The 21,414-nt window shown below is 39.9% G+C and overlaps 1 protein-coding gene across 1 annotated transcript in view; it reads left to right on the top strand.

The window, feature by feature from the left end:
- Window positions 1-13,853: 13,853 nt before the first annotated feature.
- Window positions 13,854-21,414, top strand: part of zanl (zonadhesin, like) — a 68,152-nt gene continuing 60,591 nt past the window's right edge. The window contains exons 1-2 of the mRNA XM_078281770.1: window positions 13,854-13,963; window positions 14,055-14,194. Coding sequence (XP_078137896.1) covers window positions 13,854-13,963; window positions 14,055-14,194 — 250 coding nt within the window. The remainder of the gene's footprint in view (window positions 13,964-14,054; window positions 14,195-21,414) is intronic.

Here is a 21,414-nt window from a genome sequence, read left to right as displayed (position 1 = left end):
AGCCCCTCCCACCCACCCCCACGCACACACACACAGACACACACGGAAGTTATTACTGAGTATGATGTCATCGGACACACTGTCTGGACAGACTACCTTTCTCTTGATGCAAACACACACTGAGACTACTCACTCTGACTCTGACACTTACTCTCTCTCTCTCTCTCTCTCTCTCTCTCTCTCTCTCTCTCTCTCTCTCTCTCTCTCTCTCTTTCTCTCTCTCTTTTTTGCCCCAAAACATAAACTATTTGCCAGTGCTCATATGGAAACTCACTTAAATTGTGTGCATGTTTTCCTTGTCTTGCCATACACTCTCATTCATATTATACACACACACACACACACACACACACACACACACATACACACACACCATTTTGGTATGTGCAGGGTAGTGTCCTCAGAGGAGAAGGTCTAGTCCAGTCATGCTGTTTATTCAGGGGAGCCTCCTCTGTCCACCATGAGGGCTGGTGAAAGGGAAACTCCTGCTTCACTGAATGGCTGAAGGTGTTAAATCCCACAGCTGGCTGACAGCCAGGCGCTGTGACAGTATGTTCTTCACCTCTAAAGAAAAGGCGTGTGCAACTGATGAGAATAAACAAACTTAACAGTGTATTTGGCGGGATGACGTTCTTACAAAACAGTGTCATTTATAGAGAAGAGATAGCTTTGTTCATTCATTTTCTCTACTTACTTATTCCTATTCAGGGTTGTGGAGGTCTAGATCCTATCCCAGCATGCACTGGGTGGAAGGCAGGGAGACACCCTGGACAGGTCTTACACAGATAGACAGACACTCCCATTCATACCTATGGACAGTAGGTAGAGCAGAGTCTCCAATCCAGCCAGCTGGGAGGAAGCCAGGAGAACACAGGGAGAACATGCAAACCCCACACAGAAAGGACTGGAAATCAAACCAGCAACCTTCTGGCTGGAAGGATACAGTGCAAAACACTGAGACACTGTGACGTCCATATGACTAACTGATGTTGAAAATGTAACTGTCATGACTCCAAGTGCTTACCACATATGAATATTAAGCACAGCTAATCGAAAAATGTATGAAACGTGTTTGACATGGCTGCACATGCTGACTAAAAGGGTGTCATCTTTATCAGAGTGACGAAATGATAAAGTCTGTGAAATGGGATATATTTATCAAATTTACTAAATGGGTTTCATCTTTGAACAATGAACATGAAGTATTCCATTCAGTTCCCATTTGAGAGGATCATATAGCCTGTGTTGTCTGCTTTCATATGTACATGCTAGTTAATGAAAGCAAACAGTGAGAGTCTTTGTTTTAACACAACAGCAGTATTAGTATCAGTATTTGTGCTAGTTTTAGCATTAGCATTGGTACTAGTAGTGTTGGTATTAGTCAGTCCCTCCAAGAAATTGCGATTTTGCGATCGCAATAATTAACGCGAATTCAAGAAATCTCCGCAATATTTGCGAGAGCTTGCAGTTTTGCAAAATTGCCGCAACTTTTCTGCATGAAATGGCCAAATCAACAGACCACTTGTGATTTGGACCAATTGTCGCATTTCATGTCGTGTTAACTTACGTCATCGCAGCGCGCATTCAGGTGGAAGATGAACAAAACTCACCTGCCAACAAAAAATACTGCCATAGACCGTGCAAAACAAAACAAAACGAGTGCTGCAAGTATCGAGGTGAGTGCAAAATTCAAGCTCTTGGAAGAGTTAATAGCTTAAACGGAGAGTTGGAGAGAATAGGGGGAGGCTGTGTGTGTGTGTGTGTGTGTGAGTGAGTGAGTGTGTGTGAGAGAGAGAGAGAGAGAGAGAGAGAGAAAAAAAAAATTTTTTTCTTTGCTTGCAATTTTTCCCAATTCCCGCAATTTTACCGCAAAAAGAGCACATAAAACCTCGCAAATTGTATCGCAATTTTTGAGAAAAGCCGCTGCAAAATCAAGCATTTTTGACCGCTATAATCACAAAAAAACTCAGCGAAATCAGTATTAGTATTCATACTGGTATTAGCATTAGTATTACTGTCAGTGATAGTATTAGCATTCATATTAGTACTAACATTGGTATTAGCATTAGTGCTTTTATGAGTGTGTGTGTGTGTGTGTGTGTGTGTGTGTGTGTGTGTGTGTGTATGTGTGAGGGGAGTGGGTGACACATCAAAACACCAAATTTGGTTCTGGCTGTCAGCATTCCACATCCCACTATTCACCAAGCATCTGGTAGACAGGACAGGGGATGGGAATTAACTCACTTTTTCCAAATATCTCTGGTATGAAGCCATTGTCAGACCTACAAAAATCCAGTTCCAGAAAAAAGCCAGTATGGGCTTCCTGTGTCTGGCATTTCTTAGTCGTCTTAGTCTATGGAGGCTGTTTGTAACTATGTTTATAATGGATTTCCTACAGCCAAGAAAAGGAATGAAATACACAATGTATCAAAGAGTGATGACTAAGAGAGCACTGGAAGGGGGGTGAAATGTTTAGAAGGCCTGCCCCTAAAACCTGAGGCAACAAAGCAGTGCGAGAAAAGACACTGTCACTGTCAAATCAACCCAAAGGCTGGAATCTCACCTCTCTGTCCCCATTTTCCCCTCAGCGTCTAACTCTGCTTCATGGGCATCAATGAGCAAGACCAAGTATGGACATATCTTCCATCTAAGGTGATAGTTTGGTGACCTACGACTAATAATTTATCACAATGACCAGATTTCTTGTCAGTCAGTCAGCAGGCTTGAATGGTGGTAAATTATATTAGATGCAGGGTCTTTGTCATAGTTTAGTGTTTAGTGTTGAATTGACGCCCCTGTTCTGTTCCTATGGTACCAAAAGAAACGGGCGAACCCAGGGCAAAAAGCTATAAACTGAGATGACTAGATGTCGAAACTGGCCTCCCTTGATGTCATCATTTATGGAGGGCTTTTTATCATGTTTTATGTCAAGATGATGTGCGTCTGTGAGGGAAATTTATAGTCTCATTTACATTCTTTTGTGTGTTTCGCCTTGATTCTAAAATGAAGATGGTTTTGCTTGCTGTATCCGGGTAGCGGCGTTCGTGTTTTGTCGCAGTTTATTTGGCTTGTTAAATCACATCATGCAGCCAATTTATCATCAAGCTTAACATGCTGGATTTACCACTAATAACTTTGACACGCACGCACATACACACACGCACACACACACACACGCACACATAAACAAACAAATGACAGGATGGCCATGACAGGATGGCCATGACCTCATGGGCTATTTATTTGAGTGAGAGGCTTCTTTCATCATGTCTTAACACATGTCATGTGGTGTTTGTTTAGACAATGATGCTTAAAATATGATATGCATCAACAGAATTATTTCACTTGGCATAGCCCCCACAACCCTCAGGATTTGGTACATTCCATATAAGGTTGTGAATGGAAATTTGGTTTGTACCACCCACTCAGTTCTCTGTGAGGGGATGATGAACATGGGAATCAACCGTTACTAAGGCAACAAACCTGAATGTGCTTACTGACATAACAGTTTTAATGCAACATGTAAACTTACCACAAGTCTCTTTCTCTCTCACACACACATACACATACAACTCTTAACCACAAACACCCAAATGTAACGGATACACTCAACAGGACTGACAGACTAATTGATTCTACATTTGTTTTGGTTTCTGCTGAGCCACAGTAGTGGGAAAGTGATGAGTAGTTGTTTGGTAAAAGGCTTTGTGCAGGCGTTAATGGAAAACTGTCTGTCTGACATCAACCATGTAATAGCTGCCACAAAACAAATATTCACATTGTAATGATGAAAAGCACAGAACGATTTTGACATCCAAACTCTTATCATTTGTCTCTTGTATGGTTGTAGACAAGGACTATCTATTATGTTGATGACTGTCATGATTGTTTTGTGATTGTCTTATTTGCCTTGTCTGTACACTGCACAAATGAAGTTCCTCACGGAAAATAAAGTAATTTGAATTGAATTGAATTATAGTTGAAGTGGTAATCTACAAGAATTTATTTTTTCATCTTTGACGCTAAAAGGTTATTGCTGTGGTGTTTTTTTTTTCTTTTAGAGTCCGGAATACGTCACAACTCGGCCATCTGAGTAGTTCACGTTCACATGCTTTATGGTCGGAAAATTGGTGAATGTCTCCTCAACTGTTTACACACATTACATTTACAACATTAGCAATTGAGCTAGCGATAGCCTAGCTAGCAAGCAATCTACAGCTATTTCAGGGGATTATGAATATAAATACCACAGGAAATTGAATACCATGGCACTATAGTTATCAAGGAATATCCATGTCTTCATTTTAGGCTTTATTGTATGAAATTTCTCCGACTTGATCATCCGACATAATGTGTTCATGTGGCACTTCCTGGTCGGACACTCGTTCAAAGCGTAAATTCGACACTGCTTCAATGCAGCATCAGCGCTCATTGCTGCGGTGTTTCTACACTGCACTTCCCAGAGATCACTTGTCAATCAAACAGTGTGGGCGGAGCTTGGATTTACTTTTGATGTAGTTTGTTGCAACTGCGGTTGCTTGCACCCATTTTGGAGAGTAGTCAGCTAGCATTGAAGTCATTGCCAATGTAGGCAAATAAGTACATTTGTCCTGAACACTCGTGTCTGTGTTTACAAGCATGTTGGTTTAGTTAGAACTGTACAGAGTCGAACCATGGACACTGAACCGCTTTTAAATTTTGATTCAGCTCCTTTGGCGGACTAATTCGACCACTTTTATTTTAAGTATTGTTCAAATGAACGATTGATTTGTGAATCACCCCATCACTAATGTACAGTACCTTCCCAGTGATGTTGTACATTGTTTTTTTTGACAAGAATTTGGGATCAAAATCCTATATATTGTGTAAGGCAAAATATCACAAAAACCAGACCACAATGTCCAAAATAAAAAACAATACAGCATATGCAAAAGGAGGTGATGACAATTAAGTGATTTAATTACATGGCATTATTTCAAAGATTACAAAAAATCAAAAAGTGGGGCTGCAACAGAGAAGCGTCCCAGGCCAACTAATTGAGATGCCGTAGATTCACAAGACATTTAGGTCCAGGTTCACTAAGGTTGCATTGCGAGGGCAATCTGCACAATTATTTGTGTCTCAGTTGTTTGACCCCAGAGTTTTTGTCTTATTCACTACAAAATTCATGCAAATGAAATCAAGTTGTGGCACAAACAACCCTTCAAAAAGACTGAGCAAATAGCCCCTCCATTATCAATTTGGAGCACAAATTGCTCTCTGATGTGATGTCATTTTCCATAATTTTCCATCATAAAACTGTCACAGATTGATCTATAGTGACTATGTTATACTGACCAAGCGTGGAGTCAGTGGTCTGTTTCTGTTACAACAAGATGACCGCAAAGGGATTACACACTCACAGCAGTGAAATTTCCACTTTAAATTAGGCAATGTCACCTGGTGTGAATATGGACTAACAGCTCATTGTGAGTGTGTGTGTGTGTGTGTGTGTGTGTAGGTGTGCGTGCGCGTGTGTGTGTGTGTATTTGTGCGTGCTGTACAGTAGACTACAGCTCATAGTGAGTGTAGTCAATAGAACACAATTTCTCCTTTAATTGGATTGTGATTTGACGCAGAATAATATATAAAGCATGTTTGGATGGTTTACACACTGGTGTACACACACATATACACACACACACACACACACACACACACACAATTTCTGTACCAATTGATTTGAATCAGCTAGCTCGGTAGTGAACCATTTGCTGTGATGACTGATGACCATATGTGTCACATCCTAATGTAAACTTATCATAAAGATTATTTTCTGAGGAACAACTGCACAACATTAGGAAACCATTTCCAATCATAGTCAATGACTCACTCCAAAAAAAACACTATTCTGGATTTTGTTTCATGAAATTCAATAATCCATCAAAATCAGTAATTATGCTACACAGCCTTTAGTCCAATCAGTGGCAACATCCATCATCTGGGAGACAAAAGTAAAAAAGAATAGATTCTTTAAAATCTGATTTTGTTGTGGGTGACAAGTGCTTCTACATCAGACTAACAGATAAAAATCTCATGGTATGAACAATCAAACCAAAAGAATTTATCTAAGAAGTCCAACTTGGTGTGCTGATCTGGAAAAAAAAACAGCGAAAGTGAAAATCGTAATTTTCTGATTCATCAAGTTTGCAAGTTAATCACTATTAAATGCACGACCCTTGAAAATTGTGTAGATTTTAATTCCAGTTACCCACTGGGCACACTCTTACATTCAAAATGATCTGGAAAGCCATGTTGATCTTTAGCCATATGCTCAATTCAGTCAAGTGGCAGAAATGGAGCTACTGAGAAACTATTCACAAACTCTGAGATTCAACTAAGCTTGAGAATGATCTGGGAACATAGTACAGTCTGTGCCTTCTAAAGAACTCTTATGTAATTTCTGCAATATCATTTCAGCAGATGCATCTGCTTCCAATCCATCGCCCCCATCAAACCTGAAACAAATCATCTTAACATTAAGCAATACGGGATCTGATGTAACAGAATTCTAGTCCTCTTCCGTACCTTTAATAATTAGAATAATCTATTAATAATATCTAACCCCACCATCAGTCTCAACAACCATAGGCTAATGGGATGGCTGACCCTTCTGATTTGAAACAGCCCGCTCATAATGATATTAATTATCATCATCATTGTCATCTTTATTTATATAGCACTTTTCAAAATACAGTTACAGAGCAATTTACAAAGGACAAAAAAAAACACAATATCAACAGCAAAAGCAATAAATATAAATAATAATAATTAATAAATAAATAATAATAAATACAAATAAAAGGGAGGTCAAAACAATAATAAAAGGCAAGTCTATAAAAATAAGTTTTGAAAAGTGATTTAAAAAATGATACAGATTTAGATTTAGACTATTATTTAATTTTGGATCCTAGACTCTCAGTTTTCATACAGATGACATGAAACTATACTGAACAAATGATTAATCCAAATGACTAAGTAAATATCAGGCCAAATAACTAAGAAACAACACTGGCCTTGCAGTTTTTCAGATTTTGATGGACACAGTTACAAGTTACAGGGGAATCTGTGTGGTCTATTTTTTCTGGTGCCTGACATTATTTTACCTGTTTAGGATAAATTCTACAGAAAAAAACTGTGGCATTTCTGGGTTCCTTTTGACAGAGACTGTGAATGAACCTTAATCCTGTTTTTATTCAGTATGTTTTGAATACCATTAATAAAGTATAAATTACCTTGTAGTAGGTCATTAAGTCATAAACTCTGATTTTACATACGTGCTATATGAATAAAATGTATTATTATTGCTAGTAGTAGTAATAATGGCCCTGGGTGCTGTGCTGTTGGTGAAAAGCAACTATTAGGCTACGGAGAAACTTTAAGACAGTCCAGTGACTCACAACACAGAAGAGAGGGACAGTCCAATTATAGGTGCATTATTTGTCTGTGCTTACTTAGTCGTCAAGATAACTCACACACAAACACTCATGTGTCACCATGTATATATATGTGTGTGTGTGTGTGTGTGTGTGTGTGTGCAAGGGTCGAAGTAACAGATTACATTTACCCATTTTGCTATTATTGAGCAGCTTTTGTGTCTGTTTTTTGTTTTTTGTTGTTGTTTTTAAAGTAACTAACTTACTGTAACTAAGTTACTAATTTACTGTTAATTACTGTTAATTTAGTACACATTTAGGCCACAGACCCCCATTTGATGAGATTTTGTCTCTCGGACCCAAATCTGAGAATATTTTTATTGTTAGATATGATTTTGTCCAGAATTCCATGACTATCTGTATTGTATGTAGAGAGATAACAGTGAAACTATGATCAAAATAGTCATTCTTCTACATTCTCTAATTGTGTTAAATTCCTGTAAATGAAATAATGGTGAAGTTTAATAATTCATCAGTTTGCTGGGGACCCCCTGGAACCCCCTCAAGGACCCCTGGTGGTCCCCGGACCCCACGTTGAGAACCACTGTGCTATACTGCTGTTTGTTATCGTGGTCATGGCAATTCATGAAAAATGGAAAAGGAGAGAATTTGTGGGTTTTGTGGGTTAGAAGCTGATGTGGCGTCACAAAGAATGAATGTTACAGGGGAGGAGTGACTGAAGGGACACATGGTGTGGGAGGAGAGGGGATTCCCTGCCTCACCATTTGACCCTTTGGCCTTGTGGTTTGACTGACTAGAATCGGACAGAACGTCACTGTGCAATGAGGGCTGGTGTTTCCTTCTATATTATATTTGTGTGGGGAAACACATTTCCAGGCAGCACACTTGAATAAACACACTGAAAACATACACTTGTGTGAGCAAAATGAGCTAAATCTAAAAGCTTCCCTCAACATAAAAAATAGGGGAAATAAACTAGTTTGAGCTGGTGAGTTTTGCCTCCTATCAGCAGCAAGTCATTGCATTGCCGCAATGTCTTCTTGCTAATTTTCAGTTTTCTTACAGATGACATGGAAAGTATACTGAACAAATGATTAATCCAAATGACTAAGAGACATCAGGCTAAATGACTAAGAAACAACAGTGTCCTCGTAGTTTTTCTGATTGCGGTAAACAGATTATGAAATTAGAGGACAATCTCCCTGGCCTCTTGCTAAAGGTCAACTGCCGGCAACCATGATTTTCTAATGTGTTCTTCTCCTGAAGTTTGACTTTATTTCCCCTGTATAGGATGCATTCTAATGTTTGTAAAAGCAAAACAAAAAAAAAACCTAACCAGACATCTCCAGGTTCATTTTGACAGAGATTGTAAACATTAATCTCAATGAAGTGGAAAACACTGCAAATATGGGCTCTTTTGGTTTCCAGCTGGTAAACTGGAGAAGGCAAAAGCTCAAACACTGGGTTAGATTCACAGGTTAAAGACCCAAGAGTAGCTGGAACAACCAGTGGTATATATATATATATATATATATATATATATATATATATATACATATATATGTATATGTATATGTGTATGTGTATGTGTATGTGTATGTATATGTGTGAATATGTGTATATAGCTCACCGTTGTCTCCTGGTCCAAGTGCTACAGGTATGTAAGAGACTAATTATATATAGGTCCAAAATTGCCAAACTTATCCTTAAGAAGGTGCTGACCCACCTAAAAGAATTGCATTAGTCTGGGTTTCAGTGGAGAGTTTTAATGTCCCATCATGGTCTAAATGCTGTTTCAGAGGCTTTTCCACCCAGACAAGAATACAATTCTGGGATGAAATGCTGAATACTTTCCTTGAAAATGGAAACATTTAACAATATTGAATAATCAAAAATATCAGCTATCAGCACCTTCAATCCCAAATTATTGGTATTGGCCTTCAAAAACCTGATGTGGGATTAATCCACACTCATGGGGTGGCAATGGCATGTTCTATTGCAAGATGGTAGTTTCTTTCTTTTCATGCCATACCCCATGACCTCAAAACTAGCCTTTTGCCATCAGCAATTTTTGTCACGTCTTATCCGATAACAACGGTTGCCCAACGGGATTTAAAAACAGGAAGTGAATCAAGGGCCAGAGACGGTCATGCGGAAAATAACATTTCCTGGCTCCCCGGCAGAGACTGAAACGAAAGGGTCTCTTATCGGGCTCGGACTTTATTAGTAATGCTGTAAGGTGGAAAAAAAAACAAGATTGATTGGAATGGAATTCTACTGAGGAGGTCTGTACTGTAAAGACCAAGGGAATTCCTATCAGGCGTTTCATCATCCCCATGTTTTCGTCAACATGGGTTTAATGAGTGGTTACATTCTGCAAAATTGCCACGTTTGTCCTCTGAATTTCTTTTTTTTTGTCATCAATTTTTATTGACATTTTAGTATGAAACAGGGATGTGGTCATAAATTCATTTAACAGAGAGGAGAGAGCAAAAAACAAAAATGAATTTTCAAATTTTCACATCCGATCTCGATCTCCTTTAGATCTGAGATTATAATAATGAAAAGAGAAGAATGAAGAAAAAGGAAAGATGGACAAATGAGAAAATAAATATAATACGATACCACCTACCCTCCCTTGTCTTTCCCTCAACTTCTTTGCCTCTTTTCTTAGCCCAAACAAATTTAGAGATCAGGGAGTGAATTTTCTTCCAATAATCTTTGGGTGGTGCCAGAGGGAGCATAGAACTAAAAAAATGTATTTGTAGGAGAATATTCATCTTTATTGTCCTCTGAATTTTCTGAGAACATGGTTTGTTGCGTCAACTAAGATGATATTTCCATCATTTTCAAGGTGATATTTCATTTGAAAAACAATGTGTGCACTTTTATAAATATCAATTGACCCTGAATTAATTTTTTTCGTCTGCTGAAACTCCTTGAACCCCAACTAGTAGCACGAACTATACTGAACAAAAATATAAAAGCAAAATGTAAAGTTTTAGTCCCATGTTTCATGACTTAAAATAAAATATCCCATCATTTTTCCATATTAAAGCTTATTTCTCTCAAATTTCGTGCACGACCTGTTACTGAGCATTTCTACTTTGCCCAGAATGTCTTTCAGTTGAAGTGTAACCAAGTCAAATCTTTAAAATTGTTGCATGTTGCGTGTATATTTTTGTTCAGTATATTTTGATTTAATCAGGCATGTTGACTAAGAGCATATTCATATTTAATGAGATGCTTCAGAGGAGTCCTTGCAGGGTGAGGGAGGGTTTACAAACCCATAGCTGGGAGCTGCCCAGTACAAGTACAGTCTTGAACTACTTGGCACTGATCTGCTCCACTACAGAAGCTTATGGTTCAGTCGGTGCCTTCACATCTCTAACATCAATCTACTGTCAAATCATAGATCTATCCAACTTTATAATTAATGTGCTTCATAGAGCACAAGCTGAGGGCCAATATAAACACAAGTTATCCATATCCACATTGTCTTCTTACCTTTCCAACAACATAGTCATTATGGATGGTGTTCCTATATAAAGGAACAGGAGGAGGATTTTATTCAGGTCTGTCGTTGATGACAATGCAGAAATGAGGGGAAAGGCTGTTGCTTTGAGTGATAAATGCATCAGCTCACGCTTCAAGAATTTGGCGAGACAACACACTCACACTTGATAAGCAACAGAGAGGCATGACCAAGAATGACCATAGCACTTGAACATTAATCATTCTGCTGAGTAAAGCTGAACAGCCTGCAGTGTTGTAAGACCTTCCAGGCTCAATCTACAGAATTATGCTTTTGATAAATAGTCATTATGATAAATAACGAAATTGTAACAGCAAAACATTTGTTCTTCTTTTTCAAGCATAACTGACCCCGCACTTTAATATTCACAATCTAAATATTTGGAAACTCTTAATCTTACAATGTATGCTTTGTAAGCAATGTATGTTCTTCATGTTGCAAACTCAAATTGAGCCACAAGAAACAATAATATAATTAAATGATAAAGGCAGAAGCACTTGAGGCCTAAACTAACAGATAACCAGTGACTTGATATTACAATGCAACCAAAATCTCAAAAACAAATTTATGATTTCTCTTTCTCATCCCGATTGATATAAACGCGAAGAAAACTCTAGCTTGCAACTATAGTTACTATACTTGGCAAGTCTACCATAACAACCCAAACCCACATGATTTCATTACATAATCTCTCCGTGGATCTGAGGAGAATCATGCTGAAAGACCTTAGGGTGTAACCTATAGTAGGACGTGTGATCTTTGATGGCTAACCACAACTGGCCGTGCATCAGGAGTTGATAGGAAAAATGAATGGAAAGTGTTTGGCGTGTGTTTATCTAAATGTGGTTACAGTGAGTAAGTGGGTGAGGATGTGGTCAGCCAGCCCAAATGTACAGACAGGGGATTGGTACAGTAGCTTGCACGAACACACACGCATCAATCAAACATGCACACACACATCAAACAATTGTGTGGTGCGCGCACACACCCATTAAACAAACACATACACACAGTGTGCGTGCCTGTGCACACACTGTTACATAACCTGCCCAGTTCAAGGCTGACTTGACACACACCTTGGCTGCATCGGATGTGTCCCTCAGTAAAACAAAACAAAACACACAGCCTACGGTCTGGAAAAGTTCACATGCCTGTCCTCCACCTGTGTAGTCAGCATCAGTCCAGATAAGCCCTGCAGTGATTGCATAGATAATGGACACTGGCATCTTGGCATCTTGGCATTGGCATGGCATTACAGCTTGCCTGGATCCACCCAATGTCATCTGGCTTCTCTGTTCCCTGGATGATCTGATATATTAACAAAATAGCATAACTAAACTGACAAAATAATTTGTAATTGACTATTCCTACTTTGAATCATAAATGTCACCTGTATTCCCTTTTCCTTTCAGCTCTCTAGGAAGCATAAATCTATTATGGCATCCTGGTGGCTCATTACCATGCAACCATTATGTCCTAGGTTCAAATCTGCCCTGGGACAGTTGTTGCATGTCATTCCCCTGTCTCTCTTCACTGTAAACAGTCCCACAAAGCAGAAATGCCTTAAAATGAATGCCTTCCTGTTTACGTCCTTATTTTTCCCATCATTCACATTCCTCTACATCCTCTGTTACTCTTTGCCTATCTCTAAATTGCCTTCTCTCTCTCTCTCTCTCTCTCTCTCTCTCTCTTTACTTTGCACCTTAAGTGTCTATCTCTGACTTACTCCCCCCCCTATCCCTTCTACCTGCAGGAGACTGTGACTCATCGTCTCATTTAACTTTGCACTGCTCAGTGCGGCCACTGAGTCACTGTGTGTGTGTGTGTGTGTGTGTGTGTGTGTGTGTGTGCGTGTGCGTGTGTGCGTGTGTGTGTGTGTCTCAACACCTTGATAACAGAATGAGTCCTGAATGTCTGGGAAGAGACAGAAATCAGTGTCTGAACAGGAAGACAAAACAAAAAACAAGATGACTGTCTCTGAATCTCCTTGTGTGTGACCGAGTGGGCTGAAACCATGGCATCTAGCCAGACTCAATACAGGAGACAGATATTTTTAGTTGGGACAAGAAAAACACACATGGTCTAGAATATAACTGGATCCGAAAATGTGAGGTGGTTTTCTCAAAAACCAAAATCAAATCACCCCTAGGGATAGTCTGTGTCTCAGTGTAGAGTGGTAAGCGGCTGCAAGCCAAAACTCTCTTTATCTCTCTATGGCCTTACTGTGGATGAACTGAACTGTTGTGTGGACTCGATCATGGGGAAGCATAGTGGCAACATTGACTGGCAAACTACCCTGGAGGAAGAAGAGTTTCAAAGGATCCTGCGTGGATCAGTGTCTGTGCCTCATGTCTGCCTATTGCGTCTCACACCCTTCTCCTGTGTATTTCCAGTGCCAGTAGTCCGGATAGAAAAGAAGATCCCCCAGTCCAGGAAGAACCTAAGTTACATGATTTGCTCCTTCTCCTCTTCCCTCACCTTATTATAATAAAGGTTATATGCTTTTACTTGCAAGCTGTTCATTTGGTGATTCATTTTCAAGTTCAAACGTGCTTTCGCAACCAAAGGCAGGCACTCTGAATCATAGCCGCTTGGAAATCAACGCTATTTACATAGTAAGCACAGAAAGGTGGAAGCCGCTGTCACTGCACTAATAAAGGGACAGGCAGAACTCCAGAAAGCCGTAGTAAGCCTGTGCCAGAGGGTAGCACCTGCTGTGGAGATGACCTGGAGTCCCAATGATGTGCTGACTAAGATGACTGAGAAAAAAGGGAGACGCCACTGCATACAGGCTCTGCCCCCAATGCAAATAGGTATTCGGCACAGAGCAGCCCTAAAACCTGGAGGCCTTGATGGTACTACTAGAAAATCACCAAGTAGAAATGATGTGGACCTCCAAGACGGAGCCTGGTAAAGGAGGGCGACCGGATACCCGCCAGGTGGAGGAGCCTCAGCCTCAGCCTCAGCCTCAGCCCCCAACCACTGATCAACAGTGATGGGCGATGCTGCTATAACGAAAGGTCACATCTCCTAGAGTTGCCCGAACTGTGACGTCTCTATGCCTTCAGCGGATTCTGCCTCAGCCCCCTACCTGTATATCACCTCCTGCTGGGTGTAAGAGCACCTGACATCCCTGTAAGGGTTAGTGGGAAGAGCACCAAGGCCCTCAATGACTGTGACTCTAGTGAGGCCAGAATAAACCGGGAAACCTATCGAAGGAGAAGTAAGGGTCACCTGCATCCATGGGGATTCCAAAGTCTACCCCAGTGCCATTGTGGAGTTATAGAGTGCCAGCTGCCAGTGCTGGTTCTAGTGGGGAGAGACTGACCCCTGCTCAGCCACTATTGGGGAAAGGGCCTAAGAGAAGTGAGATGAAATGGCAGGAGGAGGAAAAATTGCAACTGCATTGTCGTTATGCCCTGGTGTGTGTCGCAATATCACAGAGCATGAAGGGTTCAGAAACAGACTCCCGGCTGAACAAGAAGATGAGGGAAGGCCATCCATAGGGGAACCACTCTTACCACTCTTACCACAGAGGGACCAGGAGAAGAACTGGTGGCCCTGGAAGAAACATCCATGGGAGAAGTGTTTTCAGAGTTCTTACAGGTAGAAGGGGGCTCTCTGTTTAATAAGTTCTGCAATTTTGGACCTATGTATAATATGTTTCTTATATACCTGTAGTACTTGGACCCACAGAGAATATTGACTCACCCGTCAGTTGAAATGGCAAGCTCCGTTACTAGGCCTCTTGCTGATAACGATGAGTCCAAATGGGATAAAAGATGCTAAAGATGCATACTATTGAGGAATCCCACAGCGCCTGGTCCAGCCCAATCGTGATGGTGCCAAAACCCTACGGGACATCCAGGTTTTGTAATGATTTCTGCAAACTAAATGAGACATCCGAGGTTGATGCTTATGCTTTGCCCAGGGTAGGTGAGCTGATCAAGCGACTAGGTACAGCGCGCTTCATCAGTACTCTTGACCTGTCCAAAGGGTACTGGCAGGGAGTGAGTGAGCATAGCAGAGTGACCCAAAGTGGGCCCTTACTCCTCACTACCACATGCCTAACCTTAACCTTAAACTAATGTTAACTTTAAATACACCAAGTTTTTGGTAGTTCGTCCCATTGGTCCCCAGTAAATCATTGGCTCCAGTGCTCTATGCTAACGCTTAAAGCAATATTCCACTTAGTTTTAACATGGGGGTTATTTGGCACTTGACCACCATGAAAACCAGAATATAAACTAATCACCAAGATCGGATGCAGCAGGGTGAGTTTGTAGCGGTCAGATTTTTACTTCCAATTCATTTGAATGCGGCCACGAACATAGCCTGAAAACTGACATTTAAAATGTTTGTGAACAGATTCAACAACAGATCCCGCTTTCAACTGACGTTTGGTCACATTTTTTAGAACATAATTTCGGCAAATAGCATTTTTATTGAGCATAGCAGAGGGATACATGCCTCCACTATGTTCTTGTGGCAGAGGGATACATGCCTCCGCTATGTTCTCTTCTATCAATAAAAATGCTATTTTGCGAAAATACATTTTACCAATGAACTGCCAGACTTACTACTGCTACAAGTTCTCATTTTCTTACTTTTGAGGGAATGCTAGTGGCCTACTATCACTCAATATAGTGTATGCTAAAGTGTTATGGAGCTTACAGGTTGTATGCTGTATGGTGTTAGCATGGAGCACTAGAGCCAATGATCTATTTGGGACACTGGGGACAACGGCCAAGTTGAAAAACGGGACAATGTACCAAAAGCATGGGAGATTCCTCTAACCCTTATCATAACCAAATCTTAATTGTAATCGCAGGCCTAATGCAAATCCTAATCCCATTCTAGTCCTTTGCTAAAGTGAGAACATCATCTTTCTATATGAGGATATTTGGTCTGCATAACAAGTACACACATATACACACAACCACACATTCCTGCAGTCAGTCTGTTCTCTCACAGCAGCATGCAAAACATGCCCCTTTAACCTCAGTCAACCCTGCTCTAGCACATTTCCCAGCATCCCCCCCATACCTGTGGAGTTCATTTGAAAATCACAATCCTTCAAGTTGTCAGGACAGGCCAAAATTAAACCTTGACTGAATTCCCCCATGTTCGGTTCAGTAAACAGACACTCAATTCCAGTAAAGTGAAAGGTTTATTGCTGTAACAGAAAAGAGACACCCAGATTTGCCCCTAATAAATGTACCACAGATTCCATTTAACTATCTTGCCAGCTGTAGGATACATGTTAACCCGGCCCAGCCCAATCTAGGGTTAGTCAACAGTGTATGCTTGTTCCCCCTGGCTGTCATGGAAAAACTGTGTACAGCCAACTATGCTTACGGTGAATATAAAGAGAATTTCTCTTCTCTCCTTCATAAAAGGCTGCGTCATTTTTCCCATGCAGTCGTTTTCTTGGAGGAGTCCCCCTGTGTAAGATAGTCCCAAGACTGCCCCCACCCCCCTTCCTGTTTGGTGTGGAAAATAATGTCTCTGGTAGAGTGAGTGTTCGGGCCAAACCACTTCATCATTCAGCTTGCTTGGTTTATTAATTTTCACTTATTTCATACTGCATTTATATGCATATATTTTGTTTTTTGGTATATCTGGAACTGAGTTCTGTTTATTTCCTCCCTTTGTGCTCTGACTTTAACACATAATGTCTTTTATTTTCAATCAAAATAGGAATTCCATGACAGCTATCATATAATAAAGTACATTTTAAGACATATTGACATTTTAGTGTCTACTATAATTTATTTGATACATATTGATATAATACTTTTAATGACAGTAGTGATATCTGCATCAGATCCAGTGTATTTGAACTCAGAGGTGTAGACTGGTTGATTTGTTCAATGAGATGACGGCTATGTAAATCATTTCCCTAAAAGGCTGTGCATGTGATAATTTGAATTAAAACCACAGTTTCTTTGCATTTGTAATGTTTGTCATGTTGTAATTTTCCACTTATTTCAAACTGCATGTATTTTGCTGTTTGGTATATTTTCACAAGCCCTTCACAAGACAGGCAGAGAAAGAAAAGCAGACCAAGAAAGGAGGGGAGAGGATGAGAGGCAGGAGAGAAATGGAGAGGGTACCACTCTGGTGAGATCAGCGACCTTTGACCCCAAAGTCACTTAGTTGTTTATTTTTCCTCTGTTAGTCAAGACCTCCTCTCTGACCTGCTAGCGTCTATGCTCAGATCTGCAAAAGGGCTTTCAGGTGATGCTGAGGCCCTCTGGCTGCCATGTTGGCAGTCCTCAGCTCTTGGCAACAATGGTTGAGAACAACACATTTCTAAACATACAACTTGGCTGTCTCAACACAACTGGTTCTGTAGATAATGTCAGCTTGTTAACTAGCTAACCATAGTATCTGGTCAGCTAACCATCACTGTCTTGCTAACACATCTGATTTGCTAACATTAGCTACGTAGCTAGCAAGTGTTAGTAGTGGCTAGTGGCTAGTAGTTGTATTACCATTAAAATCAATTGCTATGCTAGATAACTAGTCTGCTTGCTAGTTAAAATAAAACAGGGCCTGGGGCACCCTGATGGCTCAGCAGCTTAATGAAGCAAAATGCCTGAAAAACTATGTAAATAAATCTGTAACAACAGCTGAGTGTGCACTCAAACAACTTTCTCTCTGCCTTTGAAATACAAAAGCTTTCTCTCCACCCACATAACCTCCTCTAAATCATCCCTGTTTCTATTTCATTCCTTTCACCCCCTCCATTTCTCAGCTGGATTATTCACTCTGTTGCATAACTCTGTATTCTCCCTACTGTCTACAGCAGCAGCTCACCCATCCTCTCTGTATTGGTCTTCATCTGCCTTCAGCCTCTTCTCTACTGTCATGTCGATCCTATGGGCAACTCCGATGGACAACGGTGTTTCTAATGCGCTTCCTTTTACCGGAAACTTTGGAACAGATTTTCAGTCGTGTCTCACTTTGTTGGCTATTTCTGGTAATGTTGCCCATCTGCATTGCTTAACTAAAGTCCATTGGATCACCACCTATATGAGGAGGTTATGGATCTGTCTATGTCATATGTGATGTATTGGAAGCTGATTTGGAGGAATGATGCATCTTGCCATTGAGATCTGACATTTGCAATATGACAATGATTGGCCTATGATGATAGCAGTTACTGAAAATGCATCATGAGGAACAAGTTTCTCAGACCAACAAGCTCATTAAATTACAAATTACATTAAATTAAGACAGGTCAGACGCTACAAAACTTCATCTCAGTTTACAGCACTCAATAATTTTCTACAAATTACATGTTTTATTGAACAGTATGTAATTAATACAACATAGTAAAAGTTGTATCACTGTAAAAATGTACCTTTAAGTATGAATCTACCCACTAGCTGAGAATTTTCACACGTCCTTCTAACAGGAGGAGTTGGCCCAGTAGAAATTGGCCCAGATTGCATTAAATGCAATCCTGTTGGGAAAAAAAAAGTGCGGTAACAAAGTATTAAAGGTATGATAAGTAAGGTTTTTGCTGTCCCATAGTAGGCCTACAAAATGCCCATCTGTGGGGGTTGAAGCATTTTCAACTGCTCAACAATGGAGGACAGTGCTGTGAGCAAGCGACTAGCGTCTTTCTCAAGCCAAAAAGCAAATAACGAATCAGCATTATTATTCAAGTATTTAGCATGGTGATATATTAACTCTTCACAAGACATTTCTGTTGGATCTCTGCTCTAATTAGCAAGTTTACTCCTCTACATTGGGAAAATGGGACTTTTATTTTATTGTTATTTATGTCAAATACAGGCCTCCGTAAGATGTGCCAGAGACCTTCTTGATGTTGTTGTAACCACGTACACAAGCACACACACATACACACACACACACACAGTTAATCAGTAAATAAGCAGCATATTACAGATATTTTTTTTAAATGCCAGCCTTAATTCTGACCTTTGACCCTTTAATCTGAAACATGAGCTCAAGAGTTGACTGTGTTTTCTCAACAGAGTTTCCGTGTTGTTGAATGAGCTTTATAATGTTCTTTTATAGGAGTATAAGTAGAGGTGGAGCATGGAGAAACCTGGGAAAGAGAAGAAGAAGAAGAGCAGCGTTTAAAAAAAATGGAAAGATGTTGTGGGTCAGATGTCATCATGATGGTAAAGAGGTAAAGATGACTCAGAAACTTGATGTTTTACATTTAATGTCTTCTCCATGGCTGCATTTAGCATGATGAATGGCTCCAAAGGGCTTCTGAGTCTGTTAGTCTGACTCACCATAGCTATGTATAGCCCTGGAGGACTGATGTATGTACGTGTGTGTGTGTGTGTGTGTGTGTGTGTGTGTGTGTGTGTGTGTGTGTGACATATAACATATAAGTTTTACATAAAAGGCGAAGTTATTACACACAGGAAATAACTTGAGCTCCACAATGGGAAGAAGCAAAAAAATTATCAGCCCATTGCAGCTGACACAAGCTGTGAAGCATGCAGCACACACACACACACACACACACACACACATCTGGAAATGTGTACTGCCTCACTCTTCCCAGAAGAGTATTTGGGATTTTATCACGTGTTTTATTTTCGATCGAAATGGAGATTCCATGATGGCTATCCCATAATAAAGATATCAGATATGACATACTGACACATCACAATGAATGACCCTGTCGCCTATAGAGGCTTTGCAGTTGTGTCACTAATCTCCTGTCAGGAGGTTCATTGGAGATTTGTCTGTTATGTCTGTTAATAATGTCTAAATACTGTATACAACAACCAGGCTAGAAAAAGAAAGATACCTGAAACAAATGTGTTGTGGCTGTACATCCATTCAGTAATGTTATGAATAAAAGTGAATAGTCTATTAAGTATGGATGCACAATCATCAATCAATCTAAAAAAAATAAAATAATAATAATCTGATCCATTGTATTTAAACAGGTTGATCTGGTTAAGCATTTTCCCTAAAACAAAGCTGTGTGTGCTAATTTGAATAAAACCACAACATATTTCTTTACATTGCTAATGTCTGTAAAGGTACAGTGAACAGCTCCCGGTGTAGGTTGTTGAAGCCTGGAACCAATAATAATATTTTTAGCATTTTTATTTATTTATATTTTTGATTTAAGCTGCTGATAGCTGATATTTGTGCCAGTATTAAATTTCTTTCTATTTGACCCTTTTCATGCTGAAAATTTCCCAAACCTGAATTTTATTTTTGTCAGGGTGGAAAAGTAGTTGTAGTAGTAGTAGCAGCAGCAGCAGTAATATTAGTAGTAATTTCAATGGAGGGTTTTAGTGTCCTATGGTCTACATGCTGTTTTCAGTCTACTTATAGAATCTACTGTATAAGTAGAAGTATTATAGAATATCAGCCAGTGTACTGCTGTGCTAGATGGGCTGTCATTTCACTGACAGCATTGCAGAGAGAGAACATAGCGTTCATTCCTAACAGTGACTGGTTCATTACCAAAGACTGTATGCGGCCGCAGATGAGGAAGCTGAGCTCGCCTGGTGGTCGGACCGATTAGTAAAAGGAACTACCTCATGGAAAATGAAAGTTACACAGAAGGAGAAAATGGTAAAATGAGTCAAAACGGGGCAAAAAGAGAGACATGAATACTCTGTGGGTTTTTTTGCATTTTTGTGTGAGTGTGTGTTCTTGTATTTCTGTACTTCTGAGCATCAATGATTTTAGGCTTTGCAAAAAAGCAAAGGATATGAGGAGAAAGAGAATTAGAGAGAGAGAGAGAGAGAGAGAGGGAGAGAAATAACCACATGATGTCACATTTCCTCATAATATTGGAGTTTCTTTTCAAAGAGTGTATCCATACTGTAGTTCTGACATTCAGTTTTTAAACTGTCTGATAGCTTATCTGAGGAATTCACAACATCAGCTATACTGTGCATGTGGTTCTCAGATAATCAATCACGAGGCTTTTGTGTGAGGGCGTCAAGTGTTCTGTGCAATATCTCACACCTGTAAAATGTTGAAATATTTTTGCATAAATATTTCAAAAAGTGAATATTTTCCTCCCAACAGTAGGGGGTGCAATTGCACCATTTGCACCCTCTCTAAAATTGGCAATGTTTATGAGGACCAAATGTCCTCACTACGATAGAAAGATGAGGAAAATCCTCCAAAAGAATCATATTTTGGCTGCTCCTCACTTCTTTAGGCTTTGATCTCTATTTTCATCCGATTGGACAGCAGAGAAGAGAGTGACAGTAACGTGGGGCGCGTTTCTGCTCGGAGCGCATCAAAGAAGGATAATTTACAATTTGGAGCGCACAAAAAGCAGCACGCAAAATACTTCAAACTCATTCAAAACAATTACAAAAAGATGTCTCCTACTGCTAGTTTAGGATTAGGAGTTGGGTTTAGGATTAAGATTAGAATCAGGATATGGTTGAGGTTAGAGTTAGGGGTAAGGGAATT

The sequence above is a fragment of the Centroberyx gerrardi genome, chromosome 23 (genome assembly GCF_048128805.1).
Source record: "Centroberyx gerrardi isolate f3 chromosome 23, fCenGer3.hap1.cur.20231027, whole genome shotgun sequence".
Lineage (NCBI taxonomy): Eukaryota > Metazoa > Chordata > Actinopteri > Beryciformes > Berycidae > Centroberyx > Centroberyx gerrardi.
Note: the sequence above shows the minus strand (reverse complement) of the source record. Positions and strands in the feature narration are given on the sequence as shown.